The sequence below is a fragment of the Dermochelys coriacea genome, chromosome 3, assembly GCF_009764565.3.
Source record: "Dermochelys coriacea isolate rDerCor1 chromosome 3, rDerCor1.pri.v4, whole genome shotgun sequence".
Lineage (NCBI taxonomy): Eukaryota > Metazoa > Chordata > Testudines > Dermochelyidae > Dermochelys > Dermochelys coriacea.
The window spans coordinates 205143087-205161659 of record NC_050070.1 but is presented as its reverse complement, the minus strand read 5'-3'; the positions used below and the strand labels follow the sequence as shown (position 1 = coordinate 205161659).

The 18573-nt window shown below is 50.0% G+C and overlaps 2 protein-coding genes across 3 annotated transcripts in view; both read right to left on the bottom strand.

Annotated features, from left to right (window-relative positions):
• The window catches only part of DTD1 (D-aminoacyl-tRNA deacylase 1), an 85397-nt gene extending 74549 nt beyond the window's left edge, over window positions 1-10848 (bottom strand). The window contains exons 1-3 of one of the 2 annotated variants that reach the window (XM_038396552.2): window positions 10690-10848; window positions 4391-4481; window positions 1534-1769 (exon numbers count right to left, since the gene is read on the bottom strand). In XM_038396552.2, the coding sequence (XP_038252480.1) occupies window positions 1534-1769; window positions 4391-4481; window positions 10690-10732 (370 nt within the window). In that variant the 5' untranslated portion in view covers window positions 10733-10848. The remainder of the gene's footprint in view (window positions 1-1533; window positions 1770-4390; window positions 4482-10689) is intronic. The other variant, XM_038396551.2, reaches the window with a different exon arrangement.
• Window positions 10849-15873: 5025 nt separating this feature from the next.
• Window positions 15874-17331, bottom strand: SMIM26 (small integral membrane protein 26). Its single transcript, XM_038395817.2, has 2 exons — window positions 17073-17331; window positions 15874-16333 (listed from the first exon to the last, which is right to left on the bottom strand). The coding sequence occupies exons 1-2, from the start codon at window positions 17197-17199 to the stop codon at window positions 16179-16181; spliced, it is 282 nt and encodes a 93-aa protein (XP_038251745.1). The 5' UTR covers window positions 17200-17331; the 3' UTR covers window positions 15874-16178.
• Window positions 17332-18573: the final 1242 nt, after the last annotated feature.

Below are 18573 nucleotides of genomic sequence, written 5' to 3'. Positions count from 1 at the left end.
AGCTATTTTTAAAGTAAAAACAGACATTCAAGAGACAGTGGTGACTACTATTTTATTTCAACTATTATGTTACTTGGGAACAGGGGGGAGAGAAAGAGAGAGCATTTAAAATATGGCTGTCAAAATATAAGAAGCCTCAAAGTGAAGCGCTGTGGTATGAGAATTCAGAAACAATGAAATAGAATATTCCACAAAGCCAGAAAACAAGGCTAGATATGCCAAACCTTCTATATTTCATTCTTTGGGGGAAAACACACTTATGTTTTTCAGTTTAATTTCACCGAGAGATGAGGATTCAACCAAACAAAGTCAGTACTGGACCAGATTCTGGTCTCGTTGACTTCAAGGGAAGGTTTGTTACTGCCTTCAGTGAGAACAAAAACAGGCCCCTAACTTAGTAATAACTTGACATACACATAAAAGAAAATATGTGATTTAGGCTATAACAATGGTGGATAAGAAGCAGTCTGAAAGCTACAGTTTAAAATTTCAGGACGCAAGAACTCTGCAATTTCATCAGATTTAGGTTTCCTATATTATGTGTCAAAACTGAAATGTCTATGAGAACAACATTACTTAGATCATTATCAGCATATTAACTGCAAAAAATATTATACTAAGACATTGGAAAGCTGACACGAGATTGACATTTCAGGAATGGATTTCATCACTAGCAGACACGATCTCTTTTGAAAGTCTATACGATACACAAGTATCTGGGATAATTACGGTTCATATACTGTCAATCAGGAGATTAACCCTTAAACCTTTCCCTATCTACCATTCTTCTCCTTACTTTACTGCTTTACTCTTAAGCAGGATGAAGCAGACCTGTATAATACGAGTTATATTTTTATACTTCAATCTACCTTATTAATGATAGCAATATTGACACCAATGTTCTTTCTGTATACACTTGTTTGCTATACAATTATACTAAAAATTCAATACAAATTAGGAGAGGACCATAGGAAGCAGAGAGAAAAGATGAACAGAGGCCTGAGAACAAGGAAGAATGGCACCCACCATGTTTCCTTTAGCCAAGAGAAGACTGCTGTTTAGTAACTATGAATGGAGCAGAGAACAGACTGATTAGATAAGATCCTAGTATCAGCAACATAAAGCATATCCTATTACCATCATCAACATGTGACATGGTGGGAAATGAAGGAGTAAAAAGTGAAAGTCATAATGTTCACTACCCCATTCACTTTTAAGTGAAACTAGTAGAAAAACCTTAAGGAGAGAAGATTCTGGTTTGGTCTAGCTGTCTGGGGATAGCACCATGCATGGCCACACCTGGGAAGAAAGACTGAGGCATCGTCTATGGAGCAAAGCATCAACGTTACGAAGTGGCAAAGAGAAGATGGCAACTCTTAGGGAGCTGTCTATGTAAGCAGCTTTTGCTTGGGACATTAAAAACTGGAGCTTAAGTCCCAGAAAGGACTCAGTTCTACCCTAAATGGGAAAGACAAAAGTCACCCACAACATTTTTAAAGTACCCCTTTTTCAAACATATCGGGTCTACCTTACCTTTAATAAGCTCTGGTTTGTAGGCTTTTTTAAGTTGTTCTAGGAAGTTGTTGTAGAAAGACTCTGCTTGCTCTGCAGGCATAGCCATGTGATAGTCTGGTTTGTTTCCTTTCAGGATGCACTGCAGAGTAAACTGGCTGACACAAAGCACCTCATACTGTTTATCCATCACACTTTTAGACCAGTGTTTCCCGCTTTCGTCTTCAAACACACGCAAGTTTAAAATCTTGCGAACCCTGTGAGGAGAAATAGAACAAGGAAGGCTACTTGCATGACCTCGGCTCGTTCCTAATCATCATGCATAAGGTTAACAGATGTGAATGGCACACAAGTATTGATATAAGCACAGGTAGCAAGATATATATTATAATATATCTGTACAGGTATTTGATCTCAAATGGCAAAGTTACAAGCCATTCATTCATCCCTTCCCCTAAAAAGGGGGGATCTTATCAATATCACACATACAGAACCATAGGCATGAAAGCCCTTACAAACTCATCACACTATTTGTATAAAAGCTTCTCTTAAACATCCTGCTACAGAATGTGGGATTGGGATGGGAATAAAACAATAGGCCAGAGAGTACCATGAGAAAACCCCAAATTCTGAAAGCTTGCCTTTCACTGGCTAAATCAAGACAGGACTGTCTGGTTTAAGATGTAAACAGACATTGAGGACTATGATCCTCTCACTGCGTAGAGAAATTAGACTTATTACAAGAAAATTTAGATTAGAAAAGGAAGATCTCAAAAGTCAGGAAATGGCCACACACAACGTGAGCTCTGCCCCCTTGCACAGGTGCAGTGAGTCCCTGGGAGGACAACAAGTCATCAGGGGTCAGGGCTTCGATAACATAGCAAGGAGGAAGGAAGGAAGGAAGGAAGGGAGCAGGGAGTACTGTGCTTTGCACAGGAAGGGAGCGGGGAGAGAGGAGCGGGTAAGCTGGAAGGCTGAGAGTCCATGAAAGCAGCAGAAACAGGGGCAGTGGAGTTAGGGGAGGGCAAAATTATTTGGGGAATCAAATTGGTGATTTGGGGATAAATAATTTGGATGAAAATTAATTGATTGGGGAGGACAATTATTTATTTGAGGGGTTAAAACTGATTTAGAAAACAGAACCAACTGCCTGGACTGGACACACAAATGGGCCACCGAGCAACTATAAACTGGGCCCAACAATAGTCATAAGCAGAGATGCAATTGCTCCCTCTATATAATGCATTGTTGGATCACTTCTAGTGTTCAATCAATAATAATACTCCATTCCCATCCATCTTGATTCTTTTAAGTCCTTCCTTTAACTTTTCCTCTGTTTCATCACTTGCGGCACCTAGTAATGAGTCCTGCGAGTTTAAGTTGTCTGGAGGAGTACATCCAGGGAAAAACGCTACAGTCATCACTTTAAATTGATCATTTTGTCCCACATTGAAGAGGATGTTATTAGCCTAAACTTAGAATGCACTTATCATCAAGCATAAGTCTTTGCCTTTCAGCTGTTTTTATGGCACAGTCATATATTGATGTTCAAGAACCTCTGGGTGTCAAAGAAACAGAAACTGCTCCTGAATCGAGCTGCTGATTAAAGGCTGCTGAAAGGCCTGAGGCAGGGACTTAAATCATCACCATCACTGCTGCACTTTGCAGACGATGACAGCATTGAAATTGTCTCATTTGCAGGAGCAACAGAGAAAGTTTCATTCAATGGCACTTGAAGAAACTGGTTAAACCAGTGTGTCATTTTTTCTCCTTAGCAATTCTGGACCATGTTTATATTTTATTTAAGAATAATTCTCTCTCTTCAGGTTTCAGAGTAGCAGCCGTGTTAGTCTGTATTCGCAAAAAGAAAAGGAGTACTTGTGGCACCTTAGAGACTAACAAATTTGTTAGTCTCTAAGGTGCCACAAGTATTCCTTTTCTTTTTTCTCTCTCTTCAATAGCTCAGTCCATTCAATTGTTTATTTCCTGACTCTTTATTCAACTTCATATATGTTGAGTCAGATAAATTAATCCCTCGGAGTTTGGGAATCTGTACATTCTAATCACCCATGTGCAGTATTGATCACCAGCTTTCACAGATACTAAAGCAAATATGAGATACAGTGACTCAGTGAATTGAACACACTGTGAAGATCAGAAAAGTGACATAAGATAGCCCAGCTTTACACAGAAGCACATTTTCAAATTTCCTGCCCATCTTCTAAGAAATTTGGATTCTAACAAGTCAAGCCCCGGTACAGTTCACAATTCCACGCACTTTCTCTCTTCAGCATCTAATTACAATTGATTCCACCCATTCTCCACTCTTCTCTCTAATCACCTATGACTCCACCTATTTCATTCCCCTTCCCTCTCTAGACATGTCTTTAGTTTTCTTACTCTTTCTTGTCAACTTAACAAAAACCTTGATGGTCCCCTCACGTCCCTTTTAACTTTTCAGAAGCGCTAAAGTTTTCATGTGCAGATTGAAAAGAGATCCTAAGATTTCTAGTATCACAGAACCCTTCAAATATGTTGTATGTTAATGTAAACAGTTTATAGTGACATAGATAGAAATTTTTAAAACACCCAAGAAAAAAAAAACAATGGGAGATTATTTTCTGGGAAAAACATGTAGTGGTTGCTTTATTTATTTTGGGGAGACTTTTCCACAGTGCTGCATAAAATGAAGCTAAACTATAACTAGGAGGCCCACACGCAAAGTGTAACATAAAAAAAAGAACATGGAGAAGCTCACATTTTCCTACAGCAAGAGGCCCCACTTTCTGAAGATAGTTCTGATATTACTGATTTGGAGTTAGTAGCATATGAATAAACAGGAATTACAAGGAAACACTCAATGCATGTCATGACTTACATGTGTTCCAGCTCTTTGTGCGTATCTTCCAAAGAAATACCCAGCAACACACAGATACCGCGTCCAATGGAACTTATTTGTTCCCCACTCACTGCAGGACAACAACAAAAAGAGTGAAATTAAACAACCTATCTGGTTTTATGTCACATGCAAGCATTAATTCTAACAGGTAATGGTACAATAAACACTTTCTGGAAACGTCACTTGAACTTAAAGAGTTAACTAGCTGCCCACAGCATGTTGGCTCAGGTACACCAATTCAATTTTACAGAGAGGACTGAAAGTCATTTCTGTGAAAGGAAAATTACCTTACAAGTAATTTTAGCATCTTGCAATGCTGTAAGAAAAATCAGAACATGTACACATGCCATACCAGCATTCCAAATGTTTACTCCCTATGTTTACATTTCTATCATCCATTTAAAGGCAATATGTAGTGGCACCGTTGGTTTTTTTTTTTTTTTGTGAGTTACAAAATATCAGCCCCTTGCCTCTCGTGAAATTGATTTGCTAAATTAAGAGGTGATCTGGCAGCTCAATATGCTTGCTCCAGCGTTTCAAAACATTGCATGAAGAGTTTTAGTACTGCAATTCTCATTAGAGTCAATGCGAGTCATGTGGTTAAGAACGTGAAAAAATTCTTTGAAAATTTATCCAACTGTATGAAATCTATAAACTCATTTGATTTCTGCATTGCAGCAGTCCCTAAAAAAATTAACATTTTTAAAAGATTGATTTTTTTTTTTGTAGTTTCCACCCTGCAAAAAATAAGTTGCATTCAATGTTTTGGTTTTTCAAGATTTGCGAAGAGACGTACATTATGGTGCAGTGGCTAAGGCCCTAAGCTGAGACCAAGACCTGTGTTCTCTACAGCTCTCAGGTTGGCTGAGCAGGCTACGGGGAGACTATAGTTTCCCCTGGAGGCATGGGTTCATATCCCAGTCATGTTAACATGTCGAGCTTTTTGAGTGTTTTTCTAAACGTAATGCTCTAACACAAGCACAGCTATTGAACTCAAAGCAAGAATGAATACAGGGACACCCTGTGACCTTGTTATGCAGCAAGTCAGATGAGATGATCACAACGGTCCCTTCTGGCCTTCAAATCTGACTACAAAAACAGATCTTGGTATAAATGGGCCAATTCTATCCAACCACATGAAAACGAATATCAGTTTCATGAAATCTAAAACAAAATATGTCCCTCTAGGCCCACTGTAATATGCTGAAAGAGATAAAAAGTGATTTTAATGAGAACCCATGGCCATGGCTAGGATTATTTTATTTAGATTTATACAACATCTAAAGAAAACCCACTGAGATAAGTGCATTTTAATATTTGTTAAAAAACACAACCATACCTGTACGAACAAGAAAAAAAGCCAGCGGCCACCCACGGAACAGAATATAAACTGCCATGAAAGATGAGAGTCAAAGCCATAAACAGAACCTTACACACCCTACAGCAGGTCCTCGCTCAAAAACCTACAAGTGATTGGCTGCGTAGGCACCTGAAGGGTCAATAGATTTGGACAATTTCCAATGAGGGTTTGGAAGGAGCAAATTATAGAGTTGAAGGGTCTTCTTGTCCCCAGCCATTTCTGATTGATACTGAGAGGTCACCAGTAAAGCACCTCTGCTTATCTCAACTATATTTCCCTCAGATAGGCATGTCCCAAGCCACTTAGGGCTTTATGGGTCAAAGCCAACACCTTAAATCCCATCCACAAATCAGCATGTCATCAGCGTGGATCGCAGAGCACTGGTGCCATGCTCAACGTAAGATACTCCGATTAATAAGTGGGCTGCTGTATTGACGGTCTGCTTCAGTTTCCAGGTGGATTTAAGGGGAGCCCCAAATTGAATGTATTGCACTATTATTGTTATCTGTCCTGAGGGAGCATCTAGGATTCCTAGTCATGTACCAGTGCCCTGCTGTCATAGGTGCTGTACAAACACAGAACAAAAAGTGACAAAGGCATGGATCACAGTAGTGAGGTCTGCATCCAGAGGAGATAGCTGCCACCTCTTGGCCAGATGCAGATCAGCAAAGCCCTACTGCCATCAATAACAGTCAGCAGTTAATCCAACATGCAATTACAGTCATGTTATTGTGATTGATTTATGCAGCAATATTCCCTTGTATCAGTGAATAACAGTAAAGACACAAAAGACAGAAGTGTGCTGAACAACTAAGACTAAAAGTAAACAGAAAATAATTAATTTGCAGGGGGAATTCCACCAAATAGAAGACAGACAACCTGCCCTCTGGACTATGCAAACTGAAAGAGATAGGTTATGAGCAGGTCAAGTCAAATCAAATGTAGCAGGTATGCTGGAAGTACACATCAATCAGCTCCTTCTCTGAAAGGGGCCTTTTAACAATCTACACCAATGACAAAATTTGAACTTAATTGGGAGGCTCCCAAACAGCAAGCGTAGCCAAACGTAGCAACGGGAGAATAATGATAATACATATAACGCTTTTCATCGGTAGATCTCAAAGCACTATATACAGGAGTTACAAATCATTATCTCTGTTTTACAGACGGAGAAACTGAGGCATGTAGAAGTGAAATAACTTGCCCAGGGTCACCCAGCAACCCAAGGGCAGAGCTAGGAATAGAACCCAGGACTCACAAGTCCCTGTCCAGTGCTCTCTCCACTACTCATCCTTTTCTTTGAGTCCTTCTCCCCAGTGAATAGCTATAGTGCCTGCTCCCACAGATGCTCTGAGATTACCCAACTGCAACAGAATGGTTTTCACTTTAGTGCTTTGAGCTCCGTGGCTGTCCAAAGGTCCTAAACATCAGCAGAGAGAACCAATGGGGCCCTGGTCTGTTCTCTTTGTGGCACAACTCAACAAAGCACTGAGCAGCAGCAGAGGCACTGGGGCTGGCTGCAGGCTCGGGAAGGCAGCACTAACATTTAGAAGGGTTTTGTTTTGCTTTTAATCTTGAAGGAGATTTTGAATTAAAGCTTTGACTCAGCACAAGGTGATGGGGCTCTTCTGGGAAAGCTTCGTAGTGGTTTACTCAAGGTTTAGTAAAGAGAATGGGTGGGTGGGGAGAAAAGTTGGGTGGCACGGATTGTAGATGCATAAGAGAAGTGGGAGGGTGGGATGTGGGTACGTGGGCTGAGGGGGCCAGTAGGTGGGATGAATGGTGGGTACAGGGAATGTGGGAATGGGTATGTGGATGAGAAGGACAGTGGGAGAGGGTAGGATAGTGGGTGAAGGGGCAGGAGGAACACTGGGTGCATGGATAGGTGGGTACTGGGGAGTGTGGGTGGGTGCAGAGGTGGAACAGTGTGTGGGTGTGCAGGGGCAGCATTTGCAGGTATGTGGATGGGAAGGTCAGTGGATGCATAGAAAGGTGGGGGCCAGGGGCAGCATGTGGGTAGAAAAGCAGATGCAGGGGGTGGGAAGGACACAAGGTGCCAGGGGTGAGGGTGCTGGGGGAGGGTAGGACACGGGGTGCTGTGGAGGGTGGGAAAAACACCAGGGAAGGGCAGGGTGCAAGGGGAGAGATAAGGACAGGACGTGCAAGGGGAGAAGGAAGGCCAGGGGTGCAGTGTCAGGGGTACAAGGGAAGGGGGAAGGGCTGGGGGTGCAAGGGGAATGATGGGGTGCAAGGGGAAGGAGGGGAACAGCAGAGGGTGCAAGGGGAGGGGGGTGCAGGGGAATGATAGGATACAAGGGGAAGAACGGGGGAGAAGGGTCCGGAGGAGGGGAGGAAGGACAGGGAGACAGGGGAGAACGGGGGGACAGGGGGAAGGGGTGCAAGGGAAGGATGGGGGAGGGGGATCCGGGGGGAGGATGGGGGTCCGGGGTGCAGGGGGAGGAAGGTCAGAGGCAGGAAGGACAGAGGGGGAGGAAGGTGCAAGGGAAGGACGGGGGAGGGAGGACGGGGGGTCTGGGGTGTCGGGGGAGGGGAGTCGGGGGGAGGGGCGTGCAAGGGAAGGACGGGGGGGTCTGGGGTGCAGGGGGAGGATGGGGGAGGAAGGTCGAGGGGGGAGGAAGGACAGAGGAGGAGAGGGTGCAAGGGAAGGATGGGGGAGGGGAGTCTGGGGGAGAAGACGGGGGTCCAGGGTGCAAGGGAAGGACAGGGGAGGAAGGTTGGGGTGGGGAGGAAGGACAGAGGGGGAAAGGGGTGCATGGGAAGGACGGGGGAGGGAGGACGGGGGTCTGGGGTGTAGGGGGAGGGGAGTCCGGGGGGGTCCTGGGTGCAGGGGGATGATGGGGGAGGGGAGTCCGGGGGGGACGAAGGACGGGGGGTTTCTGGGGTTCAGGGGGACGATGGGGGAGGGGAGTCTGGGGGCAGGAAGGACGGGGGGGTCCGGGGTGCAGGGGGAGGACGGGAGAGGAAGGTCGGGGTGGGGAGGAAGGACAGAGGAGGATGGGAGTCCGGGGGGGAGGAAGGACGGGGAGGGGTCCGGGGTGCAGGGGGAGGAAGGACGGGGGGGAGGGGGCCGGGGAGGGTCCGGGGGGAAGGAAGGATGGGGGGGTCCGGGGTGCAGGGGGAGGAAGGACGGGGGGGGTCTGGGGAGGGTCCGGGGTGCAGGGGGAGGAAGGACGGGGGGGGTCCGGGGGGAAGGAAGGACGGGGGGGTCCGGGGTGCAGGGGGAAGGAAGGACGGGGGGGTCCGGGGTGCAGGGGGAAGGAAGGACGGTGGGGGTCCGGGGTGCAGGGGGAAGGAAGGACGGTGGGGGTCCGGGGGGAAGGAAGGACGGGGGGGTCCGGAGTGCGGGGGGAGGAAGGACGGGGGGGGTCCGGGGTGCAGGGGGAAGGAAGGACGGGGGGGGTCCAGGGGGGAGGAAGGACGGGGGGGGTCCGGGGTGCAGGGGGAGGAAGGACGGGGGGGGTCCGGGGGGGAGGAAGGACGGGGGGGTCCGGGGTGCAGGGGAAGGAAGGACGGGGGGGTCCGGGGTGCAGGGGAAGGAAGGACGGGGGGGGTCCGGGGTGCAGGGGAAGGAAGGAAGGACGGGGGGGGTCCGGGGGGAAGGAAGGACGGGGGGGGTCCGGGGTGCAGGGGGAGGAAGGACAGGGGGGTCCGGGGTGCAGGGGGAGGAAGGACGGGCGGGGTCCAGGGTGCAGGGGGAGGAAGGACGGGCGGGGTCCGGGGGGAGGAAGGACGGGGGGGTCCGGGGTGCAGGGGGAGGAAGGACGAGGGGGGAGGGGTCCGGGGAGGGTCCGGGGTGCAGGGGGAGGAAGGACGGGGGGGGTGCAGGGGGAAGGAAGGACGGGGGGGGTGCAGGGGGAGGAAGGACGGGGGGGGTCCGGGGGGGAGGAAGGACGGGGGGTCCGGGGTGCAGGGGGAGGAAGGACGGGGGGGTCCGGGGGGGAGGAAGGACGGGGGGGTCCGGGGGGGAGGGGAAGGAAGGACGGGGGGGGGTCCGGGGTGCAGGGGGAAGGAAGGACGGGGGGGGTGCAGGGGGAGGAAGGACGGGGGGGTCCGGGGGGGAGGAAGGACGGGGGGTCCGGGGGGGAGGGGGAGGAAGGACGGGGGGGGTCCGGGGGGGAGGAAGGACGGGGGGGTCCGGGGTGCAGGGGAAGGAAGGACGGGGGGGTCCGGGGGGAGGAAGGACGGGGGGGGTCCGGGGTGCAGGGGGAGGAAGGACGAGGGGGGAGGGGTCCGGGGAGGGTCCGGGGTGCAGGGGGAGGAAGGACGGGGGGGTCCGGGGGGGAGGAAGGACGGGGGGGGTCCGGGGTGCAGGGGGAGGAAGGACGAGGGGGGAGGGGTCCGGGGAGGGTCCGGGGTGCAGGGGGAGGAAGGACGGGGGGGGAGGGGTCCGGGGAGGGTCCGGGGTGCAGGGGGAGGAAGGACGGGGGGGGTCCGGGGGGGAGGAAGGACGGGGGGGGTCCGGGGTGCAGGGGAAGGAAGGACGAGGGGGGAGGGGTCCGGGGAGGGTCCGGGGTGCAGGGGGAGGAAGGACGGGGGGGTCCGGGGTGCAGGGGGAGGAAGGACGAGGGGGGAGGGGTCCGGGGAGGGTCCGGGGTGCAGGGGGAGGAAGGACGGGGGGGTCCGGGGTGCAGGGGAAGGAAGGACGGGGGGGGTCCGGGGGGAAGGAAGGACGGGGGGGGTCCGGGGTGCAGGGGAAGGAAGGACGGGGGGGTCCGGGGTGCAGGGGGAGGAAGGACGGGCGGGGTCCGGGGTGCAGGGGGAGGAAGGACGAGGGGGGAGGGGTCCGGGGAGGGTCCGGGGTGCAGGGGGAGGAAGGACGGGGGGGGAGGGGCCCGGGGGGCAGAGGGGCGATGACCGCGGGCAGGAGGGCGGGGGCGGAGGCGGGCCCGGCACTGACCTGTCACGCTGGCCTGGGTGACCCGCTGGATTATCGCCTTCATGGCGCCGCGGTGGCGGAGCCAGGGCCCGGCCGGGGATCGGCGGCGGCGCGGACAGCGCCGGGATCCGGGACTCAGCGGCCGCGGCCGCCCCCTCCAGGCCCCGGCGGGCGCTGCAGCCTCCCGGCCGGGAGCCATCGCGGGGGGCGGGGCTGAGCTCTGCCCCCGCTGGAGGGAGGGGAACGGGACCGCCCCTGTGGAGAGAACGGGGGACACTCCCGTAGGGGAGGAACAGGCCCGGGTGGGGAGCAGCAGTCCCTATAGAAAGAGGGATAGAAGGGGACGGGCCAGATAGGGGAGGAATTGGAGCAGAACCCATAGAGAGAATGGGGGACACTCCCCAAAGGATGGGAAATGGGGGAGAGTCCCCCTAGAGAGAATGGGGGACACTCCCAAAGGACTAGGAAATGGGGGGCAGTCCCCATGCAGAGAATGGGGGACACTCCCCAAAGGACTAGGAAATGGGGGGTAGTCCCCCATAGAGAGAATGGGGGACACTCCCCAAAGGACTGGGAAATGGGGGACACTCCCCAAAGGACTGGGAAATGGGAGGTAGTCCCCATAGAGAGAATGGGGGACACTCCCCAAAGGACTGGGAAATGGGGGGCAGTCCCCACAGAGAGAATGGGGGACACTCCCCAAAGGACTGGGAAATGGGGGGCAGTCCCCATGGAGAGAATGGGGGACATTCCCCCAAGGATGGGAAATGGGGGGCAGTCCCCCTAGAGAGAATGGGGGACACTCCCCAAAGGATGGGAAATGGGGGGCAGTCCCCCTAGAGAGAATGGGGGACACTCCCCAAAGGACTAGGAAATGGGGGGCAGTCCCCAAGGAGAGAATGGGGGACCCTCCCCAAAGGACTAGGAAATGGGGGGCAGTCCCCATGGAGAGAATGGGGGACACTCCCAAAGGACTGGGAAATGGGGGGCAGTCCCCATAGAGAGAATGGGGGACACTCCTTATGGGAGTGGGAAATACTAATCTCTTCCTTGAAAATGAAGTCAGGAGGTTTGCTCAGGTACAAGGGTCGGCAGAGGATCTTCTTCAGGGCTACAAAGCCAGACTTGGACACAAGCGAGCAGGCGCTGATGCTCCGACAGTCAGCAGAAAGGCTGCTACAGATCCTGGCTGTTTTTAATGTAAAGGAAATCTATACAGGCGAGAGGTCCTGGTTTTAGCTTTGTGATTGGTTTTCCTCCACATTTATGTTACCACCACTCACGTGACCACATTAAACAGCCCTCTGTGCAAGCCGCTATTCTGTTGCCACAGAAATGGCCAGTTTCAGCACAAAATTCCTAAGAGTCATTTTGTCGCCACTTCCCTGTGGCCTTTAGCTTGCCCACTTGACAGTATACGCTAAGGGTGGTTTTAAAGACAGAGCAGAAGGCATTGAGGTGGTGAGCCTCAAGTTCAGCACAGCTCTGATCTTTTAAGGATGATACCAAGTATGCCACCTAGCCCCACAGTGGACCTGCCCTTGGAGAAATTGGGATGGTCTTCTCTGACTTTGGCTAGATTCTGGAATACAAAATGTCGGCCAAAAAAGAGTGCGACTACCCTATCATAAGCCATCGTAGTTCAAGACCACTGATAACTGAGCCATCCTTGGGCCCTGTAAAGCTGAATCTCAGCTTTGTTAAACAAAAAAGAAAGAGACATGATTTTTCCCCTAAGAAGTCAGCCTTGAAAACATGAACCCACTATGCTAAGGGAAAGAAGTAAGGTTTAAAGGACCTAAAGTACCCACCCACACAATTAGTCATGATTGGAGAGTATCCTAAAGAATAATTTTTACTACCCACCCTAGATCAGCAGACCTGCCATGTGCAAAGTAGTGGGATAATCATATAATCTGGGTAAATTTGGGAAAGGAAAAGCAGTAAAAAAATTATTCACAATCTACCCAAACAGCCAAGGCCAGCTCCGCTTATTAGCGGTCAACCCTCTCTAGGAAGCAGTCACTATTGCCAGAGGAAGTCCCTTCTTGTGTTCCTCACTAGTGCCACTAGGTGTGTATTGGGGAGACACGAGATAGTTCTTGTAAGCCCCACACCTCACCCCACTCTAATAGCACCATATGGAGGCAGAATCAAGATGCTGCTACAGTAAGTAGTAATCCCCTCACTACTGCCTCCTGGCTTCCTCCCTGCTGTACCTGCCCAGCTACATACTAAAGCCATTCCAACCACCTGGGAGGAAACCTGTTCTCCCATCTTCCAGGAGAGACCTCTCCATCTCAAAAACCAAGAAATTTCATTCTCCAGCTGACCACCTAGTCCACCACCAGGACCCATCTTCTACCCAACCAAAGACTGCATAACATTGGTGATGGTACCACCACTAAAGCAAGGAGCAACTGACAGGCAGGAGTCACTCTGAAGAGTCCGAAGTGTTGAGAAGGGAGGAAGTATGAGGTGCTAGAAATATTAACTAATTAATTCTTGGTGGTGGATTTGAGTAGGTAGGGGCAGGGCCTGGGAAATAGCATGGAACTAATAAATTGTGTGTGATCAGAAGATGGGGAATAATTTCTTCAAGGGAAAGTCGTATCTAACCTTCACTGAGCCTGCTGCAAATTGGTTTGGCAAGCTCCACACCCGGTAAGATGACAATGACAACTGAGGTAGAATATTGGAGGGAAGGCTGTGGTAAAGCTTTGCCATCACACTTCTATCTGAAAAATGTCTTGTGCTTTTGATAGCACTTTGTCTACTGGGAATGGGAAACAGGAGATGGATCACGTGATGATTACCTGTTCTGTTCATTTCCTCGGGGGAATCTGGCATTGGCCACTGTTGGAAGACAGGATACTGGGCTAGATGGACCTTTGGTCTGACTCAGTATGACTGTTCTTACGTTCAGTTTCCCTTGTTCACATGGTTTTTCAGGCAGCTAACAGAGAGAGAAAAACCATGTACAAATAGAAAAAAAATATATCAGCCTGCAAAAACTGGCAGCAGAACTCAGGGTCAGGTGGTGTACCTGAAACTACTTGTAATTCTTTTTTAAATGACTAGATTTCAAGTTGATGGTGTTCATTTTAAAGAAAAAAAAAGTGAATGCTGACTTCACCTGGTTTATAATTTAAAGAAAGAAGATCCATTTGATTAGCAGGCTAAATAGAAAGACCCATTTCCCCTCCACAATTACTCCCTAACTAGACCTACATGCTTTTTTAAATACAGACTTCAATTTAAAAGGTATTTATGGAAATCTGCCTTTGGTTGCAAAATAAGATTGTTTCATTCAGTAAACTACACCTCCACTCCCTTACTAAAAGCTTTCTTTGACTATTCATTCACCATTTCACAGAGAAGCAGACACTCCTTTCAAAATAAATGCAAGTATCTCCACTTATCCCTTATCTGGACTTATCCCTTACCTACACTACATACTAGCAGCTGTCAATGGTCACATATAAGGCTTCTGTGTTATGGAGTTTGACTATCCTGAAGATAGTACACACTTAGGTGTTTTTTGTTTTGAAGTCCTTGGAAATACCTCAAGCAGAAATTTCTTTCCCTAAACAAAGTTGATTTTTTGTCTTGTTTTTCAAATACTGATCAATTCATGGCTTTTCTTGTAGTTTTTTTTAAATCTACTTCACTTTAAACAATGCCTAACTGTAATAAAAATGCATTACTTGTGGATTAGCATCACTACTGTCAACATGGATTTGGGAATACTGATTAGTTACTTAATACTATAAATCCAGCAGAGGAAGCACAAAACAGCTCTTAAGCACCTGCCTTTTAAAATTTTCTAGTTTTGCAATTAATCCAGATCATGTTCTCTCCCCTCCACCCATTATAATTTTAAGATTTTTTAAGTACTGCAAAACAATCAAGATTTGAGAGATTAAAGATTTTACTGTGTTCCCAATCTGAAAAGTTATTCTAAAGGTAGCATTTCATATTTACTGGTCTATAATTTCCACATCATGTGTGTTCAGTTAATAAATTTAAAAAAAAATTGCTTCCACAGCTGCTACTACTATAAAATCCTGCTGAGCTCTGAAAATCAAACTGTTATTTCCAGTTTACTGATCTTCCCTAACCCACATGAGATGTAATATAGTGGTAGTGACGGTGTAATTATGGCAAACGCCTCATTAGTAAAGATTCTGTAAATGGTACTTTGTAAAAAGACATGATCAACTTTAAGTCTAACCTAAGTAACTTCAGGTACACCTGCCCCATGTTTGCAGTTAGTATGCATCTCTCCTCCACTGCTGTATGAAAGAGCAACAAACATAAGGAAAACTGTCAAAGCACTAGATGAGCAAACTGAAAACAGAGATATTTCTCTACTCTTTTCAGTTAGTGATCTCAGATGTTACTTTTAATACAAGGCAGCTAGTCAATGTTTGCACAGTACTTTGAATATGGTGAATGCCAGGCAAGTGTTACAATATCAGTAATAAATAAAATAAATGTCCAGGCATAATTTTGATTTTTATAGTAGTGCTTCTTAACAATTCTCTTGCTGAAATTCCAGCCAGAAAACAGACCAACTCAGACTCCCATATCTGTTGTCTCTGCAATGCTAAGATAAAAAAAATACATTTACCAGTACAGTAACGCTATACACACAGAGATGACTCTGAATACACATAGTGAACCAATCTGTGGAGTAAAGTAGTGCCATTCTCACCGATGTGCTCTTCAGATGGGAGTCACACTTTTAAGTTGTTGCTACTGCAACTTTACACATAAAAATTGCTTCAAGAAAGTGGCCTGGTAGAACAGTTGAGTCATGAAAATGAACACAGCTGTTGGTGAGAGTGCAGTTAATATTGGGCACTATTTACACCTTTAACTTCACTCCTTTAGGAAAAGATGAAACAGATGAGTTACTCCTAGTGAGTGGTGTACACTTGAGTCACTTAATTTTGTTTTTGGGAAGGGAAGTAAATAACATGAGGACTCTCTCAAAATCCAACAAAGTAAAATATAATTCACTTTACTGGAAGAGCAGTTGGTGTCCAAGACTGTCTCACATTCACAATCCCTAAACTGACTCTGTGCAATTTCTTATTACCTGATCAAAGATAAAGCTCTAGTGGAGGGAATTATGTTAATTTAGTAGACACTACATGGTGTGCAATATCATTAAAATAAACTTCAAACTACACAGATGTAAATTATAGGAAGTTTAATAATTTGTAACTTAATATTTCAGCCCTTTAAGAATTTTTGAGAAAACGCTGCCTTTAACAGAGTTGAAAAGGTTTACTAGGCTTTGCAAATTATTCTGGGGTTTGTTTGTTTGGTATATGGGGGGGGGGGGGAAGAGGGAGGAAAAGAGTGTGTGTATGTTTGCGGGGGGGGACCTGAAATAGAATGAAACCTGCACTTCAACTAAAGACTTTTCATGTCCAAGCAAGCCATCGTGATGAAAGTCATTTCTCTTGCATACGTATCAAATTCCTAATTTCCAGAATCAGTTACTCTTCTGGACCAGGGTCATCACTGGTTGCAAAGATGGATTTCACATAATCATGCAGTCCACTTGTAGGATGTACAGCATTCTGTTTATATGTTATTGTTGATGTGAAAAAGACATCTGCTGGTGTCTCCCTTGGAGGTGTTCTTTCTTCACCTACGTAAAAAAAAAAGGGGGGGGGGGAGTTATTCTTCAGCATTCTTTTGTTTCCCTGCTTATGGCTGCCAACACAATTGTATCTGGATACTGTAAGAACTGTATTTTTAGTCAGCTTTTGTAGCAAACAGGAAACATTTTTGAAACAAAACTGTCAAGACTTCTTTATATATCATCCAGCAGCAAATATGGGTGCAAGCTTCTCTCCATCTTATGCCCTTTGTAGATCACCTTCAAGTTACAAGTCAAGGGCAACTCACCGACTGAGCTGGGGCCTAAATATTTACTGAGCTTCCACTGGACCCCTCTCATGTTGCGGGCACCGTTACACACAAGCACAATCAAGCGCGGGTGCAAAACGGGAGGCCCACCACCCATGGGAGCACGGGCTCTGCACGTTTCTGAACGCCAGCACTTCCAGCCTCCACTGATCTCTCCGACGTTCAATTGTGGACACACAAGCCAGGCACCCGTAACAGGGAGCGGCCTGGGGCCTTCGCGCTCGCCAGGGGGACGCCCTGGGTCAGTCTCCCGGCACCGAGCCTCACACAAAGCACGGGGCAATGCCAGGGCAGGAGAAGCCCTTGCCCAGGAGGCCGCAGCGGCAGGGATGGGCGCCACGCTGCGTCCCAGGCCCCCCAGGATCAACCCCCGCACACCCAGAGGCGCATCCGGCCCAGGCAGGCGCGGCGGGGGAGGGGCCCGGCTGTGCGAGGCCTCAGGCGGGCCCTGCCCGTACCGGGCGGCAGCTGCTCCGGGCGGTCGCGCCAGTAGTAGTAGAAGACGCAGCCTAGAAGGCTCCAGGTGCCCACGGCGTAGAGGGCGGCGAAGCGCGCCTTCCAGCGCAACGCCTGCTGCGAGAACATCGTCCGGCCCCCGCCGCGCCGCGGGCTACCAACGCCCGCTCCTATTGGCGGCGCGGCGGGGCGCCGGCCAGCAACGCCCGCTCCTATTGGCGGCGCGCTGCGAACCCAGCGGGTGCGACCTCACCCCAAGGCTGCGAGAGTGCGTGACGGGCAGGCGGGGTCCTTCCAGCAGCAGACGCGGCCTCGCGCAGGCGCACTGCCCTGGCCGCTGAGGCGAGGAGGGGCGGGGCGGCCGTAGCCCCGCCCCGGGGCCGGCCCGCCCCAGAGACCCCGCCCCCGCGCGCGGCGTGGGCCGGGGCTTTAGGGGCTGCAGCCGAGGGCCCCGGCTCAAGGGGGGCCCAGCAAAACTAATCCCCCCCCAGCACCATCCCCGCAGCTCCCCTGGGCCAGCCCCTGCCCCCAAACTCCCTCCCAGACCCTGTACCCCAACCCCCTGCCCCAGCTCAGAGCCCCCTCCTGCCCCCAAACTCCCCCCCAGACCCCGCCCCAGCCCAGAGCCCCCTCCTGCCCCCAAATTCCCTCCCAGACCCTGTACTCCCACCCCCTGCCCCAGCCGAGTCCCCAAACTCCCTCCCAGACTCTGAACCCCCACCCCCTGCCCCAGCCGAGCCCCCAAACTCCCTCCCAGACTCTGAACCCCCACCTCCTGCCCCAGCCGAGCCCCCAAACTCCCTCCCAGACTCTGAACCCCCACCCCCTGCCCCAGCCGAGCCCCCAAACTCCCTCCCAGACTCTGAACCCCCACCCCCTGCCCCAGCCGAGCCCCCAAACTCCCTCCCAGACTCTGAACCCCCACCTCCTGCCCCAGCCGAGCCCCCAAACTCCCTCCCAGACCCTGTAGCCCATCCCCCTGCCCCCAAATTCCATCCCAGACCCTGCACCTCCCTCCTGTACCCCTACCCCAGCTCAGAGCCCCCTCCTGCCCCCAAACTCCCTCCCAGACCCTATACCCCTGCCCCAGCTCAGAGCCCCCTCCTGCCCCCAAACTCCCTTCCGGACCCTGCACCCATTCTTGTACCCCAACCCTCTGTCCCAGCTCAGAGCCCCCTTCTGCACCCAAACTCCTTCCCAGACCCTGCACCCCAACCCCCTGCCCCAGGTCAGAACCCCTCTGAAGCCCTGGGCTCTGGGGGGGAAAGGATGTGGGTACCTCAGCAAAACGGGGGGGCACAGCTGGGTTCAGGGGGGAGAGAGTGTGGGTATCGGGCCAGGAGGGCCCTGTGGCTCGGCTCTGGGAGGGAAGGGGGCGGCTGTATTGGCTGGGAGGCATCAGGGCTGGGCTCTGGGGGGGAGGGGTTGTTGGGGTCTGCAGACTGCATTTCAAGGGTGTGGCACGTGTTAAAATTAGATGTTACACACAGAGCTATACAAAGC